This window comes from Festucalex cinctus, chromosome 1 (assembly GCF_051991245.1).
Source record: "Festucalex cinctus isolate MCC-2025b chromosome 1, RoL_Fcin_1.0, whole genome shotgun sequence".
In the NCBI taxonomy this organism is placed as follows: domain Eukaryota; kingdom Metazoa; phylum Chordata; class Actinopteri; order Syngnathiformes; family Syngnathidae; genus Festucalex; species Festucalex cinctus.
In genome coordinates, this window is record NC_135411.1 from 44,675,549 (window position 1) to 44,688,030 (window position 12,482).

The 12,482-nt window shown below is 39.9% G+C and overlaps 1 protein-coding gene across 1 annotated transcript; it reads left to right on the forward strand.

The window, feature by feature from the left end:
- Positions 1 to 293: 293 nt before the first annotated feature.
- LOC144030640 (neuropilin and tolloid-like protein 1) lies at positions 294 to 12,281 on the forward strand. Its single transcript, XM_077537095.1, has 10 exons — positions 294 to 581; positions 840 to 905; positions 1,959 to 2,093; positions 2,155 to 2,403; positions 5,218 to 5,259; positions 5,389 to 5,516; positions 5,941 to 6,169; positions 6,327 to 6,440; positions 6,532 to 6,676; positions 10,129 to 12,281. Exons 1-10 carry the CDS (start codon positions 554 to 556, stop codon positions 10,655 to 10,657), a joined length of 1,665 nt encoding a protein of 554 aa, XP_077393221.1. The 5' UTR covers positions 294 to 553; the 3' UTR covers positions 10,658 to 12,281.
- The last annotated feature ends 201 nt before the right edge of the window (positions 12,282 to 12,482 follow it).

The window sequence follows — 12,482 nt, forward strand, 5'->3', positions numbered from 1 at the left end:
GTACGAATTCTTTATTTCCAAATTGTTTTTTTCCCCCTCTGTTTTCATTCTCAAGGGATCTCATTTATCCCCATCAATTTTATTGACTAATATGATGGTATAAATAACTTTGTTAAAATTTATTTTATGACAAGTATTTTCAATCGAAAGATCAAACTTTTTAAGTTATATGTTATTGCAGACAATGTTCAATGTTATTTATTAAGAAATAAGAGACAGACAGACAGATAGATAGATAGATAGACAGACAGACAGACAGACAGACAGACAACGGTGCATGAAAACAGCCACTTGCCTTGACCTGGCTATCCAGTTCTGTCAATGACAGTTTCCTCTAAGAGGATTTATAAAATAACGGTGGAGCAAAAACATTGGAAGGTTAGTAATTGTCGGGAGTTTAATCCTTGAGCTCTGGGAGCAATGATGGCAAGCTATTTTGTGGTCAGCTTTTACCCATTTGGAGAACAATTTGCAGCATGTGCAGAAGAGTATGTTTTCTAACAGGATGTGACAATTGATGGATATACTCGACATTTAGTACAGGGGGGGAAAAATGTTGTTCCAACTTCTGCTGTACATTGGTGAGTATGTTTGTTTACATGTTTCTTTACACCGACTTAAATCCATTTTTCAATTATTTTTTAAAATGTTGCCCTCTATTAAATGTGTTTGATTTTATTTTCCATCCTTTTCCCCCAGTTTTACATTTTTAGTCTTATTTCCTGTTCCGTCCTCTTTTTTTTAACTTTCTTATTTTTACAAAACAGACAAACAAAACCCCTGTATATTCTCTTGAATATACAATCATCTTTTTCATTAAACCATCTGTCTTCCATCAGCTTTTGCAACATATTTGATCACGCCTGACTTGTCAGGTGCTGCAGCCACCAAAACAAAAACTCAAGGTATGTTTTTTCACAACTACAACTAATATAATGCTTTTTTTATTTTTTTATTTTTTTTAAATTGGTCAAAGATCATTTGCAGCTCTTACACACACAGGTAAACCAGAGCTTTTGCACATTCTACAATGCACCTGTGTAGATAATTCCCAGTTTCTTGATTCAAGTACAATTAATAAACATCAAAACACATATTTATAAAATAAAATAAAATAAAAAAAACATGTGCAGTATGACCTCACTTTTTACTACACTTTCATGATCACATTCATAGTTATATACGAAGAAGATTCTAAAATAACTTAGAGTCCGTCAAGATCTCGGAAGTGTGGTGGTGGACCCAAATGCAGGAGGCGGACGAGTCAGGGAGGCAGAGGTGCGGAAAAAAAATAAATAAATAAAAAAAAAATAGTAAATTTAATCCAACAAAAACTAAAGTTGCAAACAGGGCTTGGTGACAAAGAATAACAAAAATACCAAAGGGAAAACTATACAGGAGCAGACTAGACTACGGCAGCATGGACGTGGGGAAACAAGAATAATGAACCGACAAACACTGAAACGAAAACCGATAACTAAGTACACACACTAATTACACACAACGAGACACAGCTGGGCAAGACACAAGTGGATGGGGGTGCTGATTGGTTGGCACATGAGGAAGGGCAGGCAAACACAGGTGGACATGGAAAGGCTTAACGAGACTAGGGAAAATCAGGAAATCAGAACATAAACATGACAAACTAAAAACCCAACAAAAACAAAGCAAAACCCACCCTAAACAGAACCAAAACATGACAGAGTTCTTCAAAAAAACAAAACAAAACAAAACTGATTGAGTTTCTTAATGAAACAGTTAAGGACAAACAAAGAAACAGCTGAATTTATGTACGTATTGTAACATGTGGATATGTGTGTGTGGGCTATAGTTTAAATGTACCTGAAAGTAGTTGAACGTAATAACAATAAGGAATAACACTACTTTTGGTAGAATTTAAAATGATTGAGGCTGTTGGTAGCTTTAATTAACACCACCCTTGCACCATTCTTAACTAGTGACCAACAACTCAGGTGTAACACCATCTGGACAGTGTGGGACCTGGGTAAAAGAACCTGAGGGAGGTTATTTCACCTCACCCAACTACCCAGAGAAATACCCACCCGAGAGGGAATGTGTCTACATTATAGAAGGTGAGTCTTTTCACATACATTCGTCCGTCATTCTTTGTTAATTAAACTGCTCGTTCTCCAGCTTCTCCCCGCCAGTGCATCGACTTGTTTTTTGATGAAAAGTATTCCATCGAGCCATCGTGGGATTGTAAATTTGATCACATCGAGGTCCGCGACGGTCCGTTTGGTTTCTCACCCATCATCGGACGCTACTGCGGCCAGGAGAGCCCCATGTATGTTCGCTCCAGTGGGAGGTACCTTTACATCAAGTTTGTGGCTGATGGAGAGTTGGAGGCAATTGGGTTCTCAGCCCGGTACAACTTCACACAAGGTGGGTCATGTCAGAGCTCAATGGAGTCATTTTGGTAGTATTCAGGTCGAAGGTTAGATGTGTAAACAGATTTAGAGTTTTCCACACATACATCCATTCAATTAGAAAGCCTCTTGACCAACTTCTATAGATCATCTTTCCCACCACATTTTGTATTTAATTCATAATGCCTGTATTCACAGTCATGTGAGTTTTAAATGATCCATGGAGCATTTTTACAGTATGATGTCGTGAGTACATTGCAGATATGTTTTCTTCCTCAAGACACTGAAAATCATGGTGGCTATATTGATAATTTTGTCACTTTTTCCAAATACTGTAATTCAAACAATAAAAAATAGTGCTGTGCATAAAATGGCTATAATACATGTTCTTTTTTTTTTTTTTTTTTGGAAAATGCTGAAAACTCAGCACATTTTTGTTTGTTTTTAATACCCACAACTAGTATAAATCAGGAATACCTATTAAAGAACAAGAAGTCACTCATTGGAGAAAAACGGTTTTATTATTTTATACGTGTACAATTCTAAGCCCTCATTTCATTTTCTTGGCATTCAATCACAGTCAATTAACTTTATGTGACTTTGACACAGCATTGAAAAGCTTAACACGCCAGCATGCAGACCAGGCATTAATTCCCATCAGTACATTTTTGGCCTCTGATTTTATGGTGGCATTTTATAACTCTCAATGCAGTGTGTTGTTTATTTTTAATCTCCTGCAATCATAAAGACCTCCCTTTAAATATTGTCTTGTCATTGTTAGAAGTTAGTTATGTGGGTGCCTGCTGTAGGAAATTGCAGTTGATGGGGGACAAGGGAATAAACACACACGCACGCGCACACACGCAGTAGTTAATGAAAGCTTGTCTTCAGGGGGGAATCCAGCTTGTCAGCACTGAGCCGTAGCAGCAGCTTAAACTGGGCGGAGGCTGAGGCTTTATTAACAGCAGATTTTATAGGCCACCAACAATGGCGACAATCAAAGATTAATCTGCCTCCTTCTGTTTGTCTAACCTTTTTTTTCTGGTGAAAATAATCCCTTTGTCACTTTAAGATGTAAGATGTCACATTACAATCAACCAGCCATTCACTCATGATGCAATCCACTGAATGAGTAACTGCCCCTTCAAGACGATATTACTGGCAGATTAGGAGATTTGGTTTCCCATCTGTTTTTACAAAATTGAACACGTTGCATGCCAAATGCTCATCTGTCAAATACTACCCATTGGAGATGACAAGACAACCCAGCCCCAAAAAATGGGGTTGTTTTCATACAAAACAACCCAGAAAGTTGGGTCAAATTGACCCAAGTAGTGGGTCAGTCCAATTTTTGACAAAATTTGGGTTATGTTTGACAAATCACTTTTAAGAGTGCAGACTCACTTGTGTTCTTTGGCACTAAGGACCAAAATACAACTGTGTGAAAATGAATGTCCTTGTGGTGTTCACACATTTGCAGATTAAAAACAGTTAAAAACAGGAGGGGTAGATTTAGTTGCATGACTCATTCTATGTATAATCTTTATATTGGATGTACCGCTTCTGGGAATGCATTATTGCACTGACCCCCCCAAGCCACACCCACGCCAACATACGAACATGCGTACACACACACACGCAAGCACACAATACTTCCACAGATAAGACTGAATGTGAATAATCTGTACAAGCCTGAAGTAGAAATGGGTAAGAAACATGAGCGGATTAATAAGAACTAAGATGGTAAATCAGGATTTATAATCCACCTCTTCAGCACAGAGGTTCAGGACACAATATCTAGGCATGTGTTGTCAGGATTTCAGGGAACTTTAAATGAGGGCATCCTTAGCTTATGGTGGTTTTACAGCTGTTTATATAAATCTTGCTGGTTATGTATTAGTATATTAAGTTACTGTCACATACAGAAAAGGCCCTCACAACTATAGATTGCACCTAGTGGCTTGCTAGAGAAAGGAATAAATGAATGACACCAAATGTGTGTTTGTAAATCATTGATTATGCCTCGAATGTGGGCTATGCTATTTGCAGCTGTTCAAGTAGAGATGTGGAGCAAACTGATCATGTCAAATATTTTGACAAAGCATTTGGTCAGTGTTGGAGTTGTGACCACAGATGGCCTCGTTATCTCATCCAGTTTTTTGTTTTTTCTGGTCACAAGTTAAATGAGTAGAGGACCCCAAAAAGCAAACAAAGCCCAATAATCGTTTAACAAGTTTATTTACATACACACCCCCCCCCCCCACACACACACACACACACCCACACACACACACACAAAAGCACCAAAAGGTGAAGTAGCAAAAATGGTACAAAGGATAAGCAAAAGAGCATGTAACACGCAAGAATAGATGCAAACCAAAAATGCCTAAAAAGACAAGGCTTCCAACTGAGGGGCAGCGAAAAATCTAAAGTAACAAAAACAAAAAAAACAAAAAAACAGAACAGCAAAAAATTGTTAGCTCAGGACTTATTATGGCACAAAGAAATTGAGCCTGGCTATGACAGTGAGCAATCAACATACAATAACCTGACACAGGCCCTCTGTGGCAATGTGCTTAAATAGTCTGCTAATTATAATGACCTCCAGGTGTGAGCCAGGAAGCGCCACCCATTCCCATGGGCCCCTGATTGAAACGAGAACGAAAAACAGGCAGGCCAAGAAACATGACATTTATGACACAAATTAAAACAGAAATGACATATAGGATGTGAACTTCAGGTCTGCCCATCCGAAGTTCTACAGCTTTGATTAATAAACAGTGAGTGAAACTTTTGCTTGTCATGTGTTTTTGTTTCTTCTTTCTTTTAGATCCAGATTTCAAAGGTTTGGGAGAATTGCCAGCTTTACCATGTGGGTATTACAATAAGTGAAGAAAAACTTGTTTAAGCAACATGCTAGGTTTTTGTGTGATTAGTTTGGGTAGCACAACAACAGTTCGAGTTATCTACTGTTAATAATAACAAATGCTATTATCCACAGTTTGTGAGTTTGAACTGAGAGGTCCAGAAGGCTACGTGGAATCTACTCAGATAACCAGGGAGAAGCGGGCCCTGCCGACAGAAGCTGTGGACTGCAGGTGGTATGTCCGGGCCCCGCCAAGAGCTAAGGTCTGTATTTTGTGGTTAACCTGTTTTTGTGGTGACAGTAGCCCTCTATGGGGGAGTTGATCAGAACATTTTATGTTATTGTTGTAACTTTTGACTTGTCCCATCAGGGGTCGCCACAGCAAGTCACACACATGATGTGAAAGCCATATTGATATTTTCTTTATGCGCAATATTTCTACAAGTATATGTACTCGTTTATTTATTTTGATGGATCAGTTTAGTTGGTCTCTCTTGTTGGAAATTATTGAGGAAAAAATGTCAATCTAAGACTATACTCAAATAAAATAACTTCAATAAAATACACTTTCATTATTAAACCCTACTAATAGATAAGTAGAACATTAAGTATGACCAGAACTCATTTTGACAACTTTGTCATCTGTACATAAACATTTTCAAAGAATTTTCATCCTCCCATCCACAGATCTACATGCGCTTTCTGGAGTATGAGATGCACAACTCCAATGAGTGCAAGCGTAACTTTGTTGCCATTTATGATGGCAGCAGTTCCGTTGAGCATCTGAAGAATAAATTCTGCTCCACGGTCGCGAACGACGTGATGCTTACATCCTCTTTGGGTGTGGTAAGGCTGTGGGCCGATGAGGGAAGCAGGAAAAGCAAATTCAAGATCCTCTTCACAACTTTCCTTGACCGTGAGTGACTCCATCTCTGTTAACGTTGTGTCTGGATCCAGAAGAGTGGGGAAAATATTGATGGATGGCTCCAACTGTGTGTGTTTATGTCTGGTCGGTGTCAAAATGGATATGTCTGCACAAGAACACGTGACCACTGTGTGCCTTTTGTTTCCAGCACCATGCGAAGGAGACACTTTCTTTTGCCATAGCAACATGTGCATCAACCACACCCTGGTGTGCAATGGCATCCAGAACTGTGTGTATCCATGGGATGAAAATCACTGTAAAGGTACACTCATCTGTTACTAGCTCCTGTGTTCTTACTACAGGTCTGTTCCCAAACTAAAGATAATTACAATCCGTATTGTTTGTGACACTAGAGAAAAGGAAACCCAGCATTTTGGACTCTTTGGATAACACTAACATCACAATCATTGCTGTGACCTGTGGCCTGGTTGTCATCCTGCTCATCATCTCCGTCATCATCCAGGTCAAACAGCCTCGGAAGAAGTACATCATCCGCAGGTTCATTTATCTCTCAGTGATCTTGTAAATTACATTTGAGTTATTATATTACTTTGGGTGATACAAAATGCACAAAACAGTGCAGACCAAGCGTAGTAGTTATCTGTTTTGAAACTAATATTATCAGTTATAACTAGGGATGGGTGCGTACCGATACCAGGTATCGGTATCGGGCCGATACCAGCCTTTTTTCAAGTACTCGAGTACTCGTGACGCAGACGAGTACAAGCGACCGATGGCAGAGCGGGAAGACGTTAAGTGAGTCCTCCTTGCCTGTAACTGACACTAGCTTGCAGCAGTTTTTCACCAAAACTTCACCCATTTGGAAATGCTTCAAAATTGTGAATCTTAAACTAAAAGAGCATTTTTGTTTTATTTTGAGCATTAAGACTATTGAAGAGTGACTGTGCTGTTTTTTGTTGTTGTCAAAATTAAAGGAAATATATTTGTTTAAAAATATCTTTTAGTGATTTTTTTTTTTATTTGTAAAAATGTACTACTGGTATCGGCAGTTGGTATCGGTATCGATGAATACTGAGGGTCTGAGTATCGGTATCGGTCTGAAAAAAAGTGGTATTGAACATCCCTAGTTATAACATGCAAGTGTCGGAATGTGTGACAACAGTTGAATTAGACAATCAAAGTATGGTTTGGGTTTAAAAATAAGGTTTGAAAGTAGAATTTGGGTTTTGATGTAGGGTTACACTTTTAAAATAGGCATCAAAGCTTGGTTAAACTTTCAAACTGGGGTGTCAAAGTCGGGTTAGGGTTTCCACGTAGTGTTTCCAAGTTGGGTTTCAAAGTAAGAGTTAGTCTTAGACATGTAAAGTAGTGTTTCCAGGTAGGGTTTCAACTGAGAATTTGGGTTTCAAACTTGGGTTTCCAAGTAGGGTTTCAAAGTACGGTTAGAGTCTCAAATTAGGTTTTCCAAGTAGGTATCAGAGTGGGGTTGTGGTTTCAAAATTGGGTTCAGGGCTAAGCTTCGTTCATTAAAGGTGAATGGGGATTTGAAAATTGCATTTGTAAAATCCATCCATCCATTTTCTTAACCGCATTTCCTTATACTAGGGTTGTGGGGATGCTGGAGCCTATCCCAGCTGGCTTTGGGCAGTACACCCTGCCAATCATTTGGAACATAAATCTGGAACTTCCAAGCATGGAACTGAAAATTGTATTCCAATTTGAATACAAACTAGTCCTAATGGCGGATTGGAAGCGGCTGTTTCAGGGTTGAAAATACAAATTCAAATTTGAATTGGGGCTGGGGTCGCGCAGTAGGGTTTCCAAGCATAGACTTTCAAAGTAAGGTGTCAAATTATTGTTAGGGTTTGAAAGTAGGGTTAGGGTTTCCAAGTAGATTTTCCACATAGGGTTAAAAAGTAGACTTAAGGTTTCAAAGCAAGGTTCAAAATGCGGTTAGGGTTTGAAAGTAGGTTTAGGGTTTTAAAGTAGGGCTTCAAAGTAGCATGTACCAATAGTTTTAATTTCCACACAAGATTCTTAGGCATACAAATGTGACTTACCCAACTGGCAGGTTTTATGCAGGTGGCAGATGTCAGCTCTGACCCGTCGCCATGGGCGGGCCTTGGGGGTCCGTGCCCGCCCTGTCAGTCAGCCGTGCCCGCCCTAGCAAGATGACTCACCAACTATTCGTCCTATCAGTCACGTAAACTTGCGCCTTCTGTTTTAAGTAAAGCATGGCGTGCCAGCCAACCACATACCTCCTTTCAAGTTTGGCTGTGATTGACAACTAAGCGAGCCAATGACAATCAGGATCAGGAGGGATGGGGTGGGGTGGGGGGAGACGCGCGCTCTGCAGACGTGCCTTAGCCAAATCTACTTCCGGGTAGATAGTGCGCATTTGCCAGCTGGCGCTGGCACAAAGACTGAACAGTGAGCACGTCGTGCGGCTTTAATGGGAGCCACCAAACGCCAAACCTCGATCCAGAATGACACAGTTGACATCAATGGGAATCCTGAGTCCACTGGTTACGTTTACAAGTGAGTGTCAAACTTTTATTTTAATTAGTCAAGCCACACAGCACGGATGAATTGTAGCAATACACAGTATGCTGTTAACAGACCCAAGCAGTCACACATACACAACAACTAAGGAGCATAAAATTATTTATCACTAAAGCAGTTGCAGTACAATGTGAGTTGAATTCTCTTTTTTTATTGCCAAGTTTGTTCATGTTGATGACTGTCACTAAGTTCTAATTAAAAAAACAGCACTTTACACATCCTTTTGGATTGATATTCTGCTTAGTTTTTCACTGAACCCATATGTTGTTTCTGTATATCATCGACATAACTCAACCTTATTTCTAAATCACTTTAAAACAGCCATTGCTGCATACAAAGTGCTGTGCATGGAATAGAAATGAGTCTTTTAGTAGACACAAGTGAAATAAAATAACACAAAATAAAATTAATTAGAGTAAATATAAGTAGATAAGTGTACACGCAAATAAAATACTAAAAAAAAAAAAAATCTGTATAAGTATAGAAATAAAATAACACAAAATACACCATAAAAAAGTAAAATGATGCGAAGTCTCATGCTGAGTCAAAGATCAAAGAATAGAGATGTCTGGCAAAAATGAAAGGAAATTTTGTCCATATCGTACAGCCCTAATCCAACACGCAAATGAAGGCAACTGCTAGCCAATTCCAGATAGAAGGGGCTGGGTCACAGAGTCATTCATTCGGACATAGTTGTTTACAGAAGTGAAGAGTGGATTTGTTTCAAATGAACTTTTGAACTACACATTTTTTTTTCAGTTTGTCTTTTAGATTTCAGAACGAACTGCCGCTTTTAAGTGACAGAAAATATTTCTGAACACTTTTGCAGTTGTCACAATGCCGCTGTTCAACCTGATGAACATTAGATTTAGGTTGATAAAGTGTGCCCCCCCAAAACAAGGTAATGCCCCCCCTGCAATTTCTTTCTGGTGACGGGTCTGTCAGCTTGAAGTTGTCCAGTGGTAGAACTTGCTTGCTGGATGGTTTTTCCTTGGCGGTGGGAAAAACAAACAAACACTGATTACACTAAAATGTGAAAGTGTTTCAGTTTTTTTTTTTTGCTCCCATGGAACACTGTGTTTTACAGTAAAGTACTGCCTAACGAAATACAGTATACAAAGGCTTCCAGTGCAAAGGCAGTTGAATGCCATTAAAGCTATCTTAATAAGGCAAACTACATTGTAAAATATAAAACATTTCCATTTTGTAATGTATGCATTAAAATAATCCCTAGCCAAAATTATAAGACGGCCTGAGAACTGGATGGGGAAATAGATAAGTACTTGTGAAATTTTCCACTAAGTCACTTCATATAGTTAATGTTACATTGTATTCATCTCATTTAGAAGGTGGCTAACAAGCATGTTTTCAAAACTGTCTTTTCATAATAAAATAAAAATATTTTAGTTTGTTTGTTCTATCTACAGAGATGACTTTGACCCTGGCCTCCTCCATCCAGGACTTGAGCCTCCTCACTATGAGCTCTGCACTTTACGACACATCCCCTCAGGTGACCTGACTGATGCCGCATTGGCTGAGGAATTTGAGAAATCCCACAAGTTGCATCGATCCTCCTCCAAATGCATTCGCGACCACCACTGCGGATCACAGCAGGGAAGCATGCATGGTAGTGTCCAAGATAGCCGCAGCAACCTGAGCATGAGAGAGGCCACGATTGATCCTGAAGTTGGGGCACTTGTGCCACAGTTCCCACCGGGGATGGTGAGCCAGCAGTCACCACGGCTCTCCCGCCACACAACCCCTGCCAGTCACAGGAACATCTTAGTTATGAAGCACAGCTATTCTCAGGATGGGGGAGATGGATACAGAGAGGATGATTTCATGATCGATGATGGTCCAACAACCAGCAGGCACCACATTCACCACCACCACATCCATCACGGCATGCCAGGGATGGAACACACCGTTCATCGTACATTGTCTAATGATTTCTAATATGGAAACACCACAACACCATTTGCTCAAATCTGTGCAAGAAATTAATACGACACCCTCAACTGTTGGACTAGTGAAGTCAAATTCTAACTTGTAATACCGTTTCATTAAAGGTCTGATGTCATGAAAATACCATTTTCCACTGTTCTATGCATAAGACAGGTCACAATGAGTCTGTGACCTGGTTGAATGAAGTTTGACAACTATGCGGTTTGTCAAGTGTATGCAATGGCCATTTGAAATTCAAAAGGAATCAAGCTGATGAGATTTAGGTGTTGTTGATAGAATACACTACTGTACACTTCCTCTTCTTAGTATTAAAGTACATGTTTACATTGTAGTTGGTACATCGATCAAAAAGGCTTAAAGGAAGGCTCCTTTAATTTTACATGTATGGCTTGATCGGCAGTAAATAGTTAGTTTAGCTACGAAAAATGCATAAGAGCTGAAGAATACACCCTTATATTGATTTATTTAACTTTTCTTCAACATAGAAGTACTTCCGTGTTGGAACGCCCCGAGTGGTGACGTAGCAAGTGTGTATACTCGCTTGGCGAACAGTAGTTCACGCAGACATAACAACGAGGAGGACACAAACTGTCACTTATGCCTTTGTGTATTGCAAAATTTTGCAAGGCGTCGGCAAGGAAAAACCCGCGAGACCCCCCTGAAAAAAAAAAAACGACTTGAGTAGACAATGGTTTGTTTGCTAAGTGCTGTCAACCTCCCGAAGGACAAGCAGGCGTGCGCGCAGCGAACATTTCAGGCATGAGGACTAAGAAAATATGTTACAATTTGAGATGGGGTACGCCACACGCCTAATACTAAAGCCCAACGCAGTACCGAGTATCTTTAAAGAACCAGACGTGGGAAATAATCAAGCCGATGGAGGATCTCTGGCGGCTACTTCCGCAACTGCTAGCAACACGGAGCCTTCACTCTCACCAACAGCCGACACAAATCGAGGTCTTACTACGGCCACTGAAAGATCTCGGAGAAGCGAAGCAAATTTAAAGCGAAAGGTAGGCATGTTTAGGGGGTGGGGGGGGCATTCGTTATTATACTGCATGGACTGTTTTATTTCATAATTCATTTGAGTGTGAACATCGTCAAGTACGGGGACGAGGACGTTATGTTTTATTAGCTCGTAAGTTGTTTATACTTCACAAATTGACCATGTTCATAATCTTATTTTACCAAAAAATTTATAGAATGTGGATTAGTGTCATTATCATGTGTCGTGTGCGACGTACTACATTTGTGTTCTGTCCCGCTGTTCTTCCTGTGGTAACCAGCCTAGGTAACGGCGTCTCGCATTTCCTTACTTCATTCTGTCTATAAATAAACACGGTTAATACACAACCTTCTTGCAACCTTTCGTTTACATCATCGGGACGCTACGCAAAAAAAGAAAAGAAAAAAAACAGCTAGGGGAGGTTGGGCGCTGTAACGATGATACATTTAATTTTACTATTTTTTCTTTTTCCTGAAATAGTTCGTCAGTTCCACACGTTTTGCATTGCTCGTGCTGTGTGTCACTTTACCTGTTGGACATTGGCAGTTGAGATTGTCCGCAAGGAACCGATCCTCGAGTTCTTTCATTTCCAGCCAGCACACATTCATTAGCGGATTGTCCATTCCTGCAGCTCCCGCACGAGCACCACTCACCCCCCGCCTGATTCACTCGTTCGTTAAAGTTTATTTTGTGCCCGAAAAGACCATCTGGCGCCACAACTTTCACATCCAAGGCAGACTTTCCTTCGGTAGGGTTATTTTGTCGTGTTGGATCGAAGCGATAAGGTTTAATCCTTCCGGGTTTGACGCT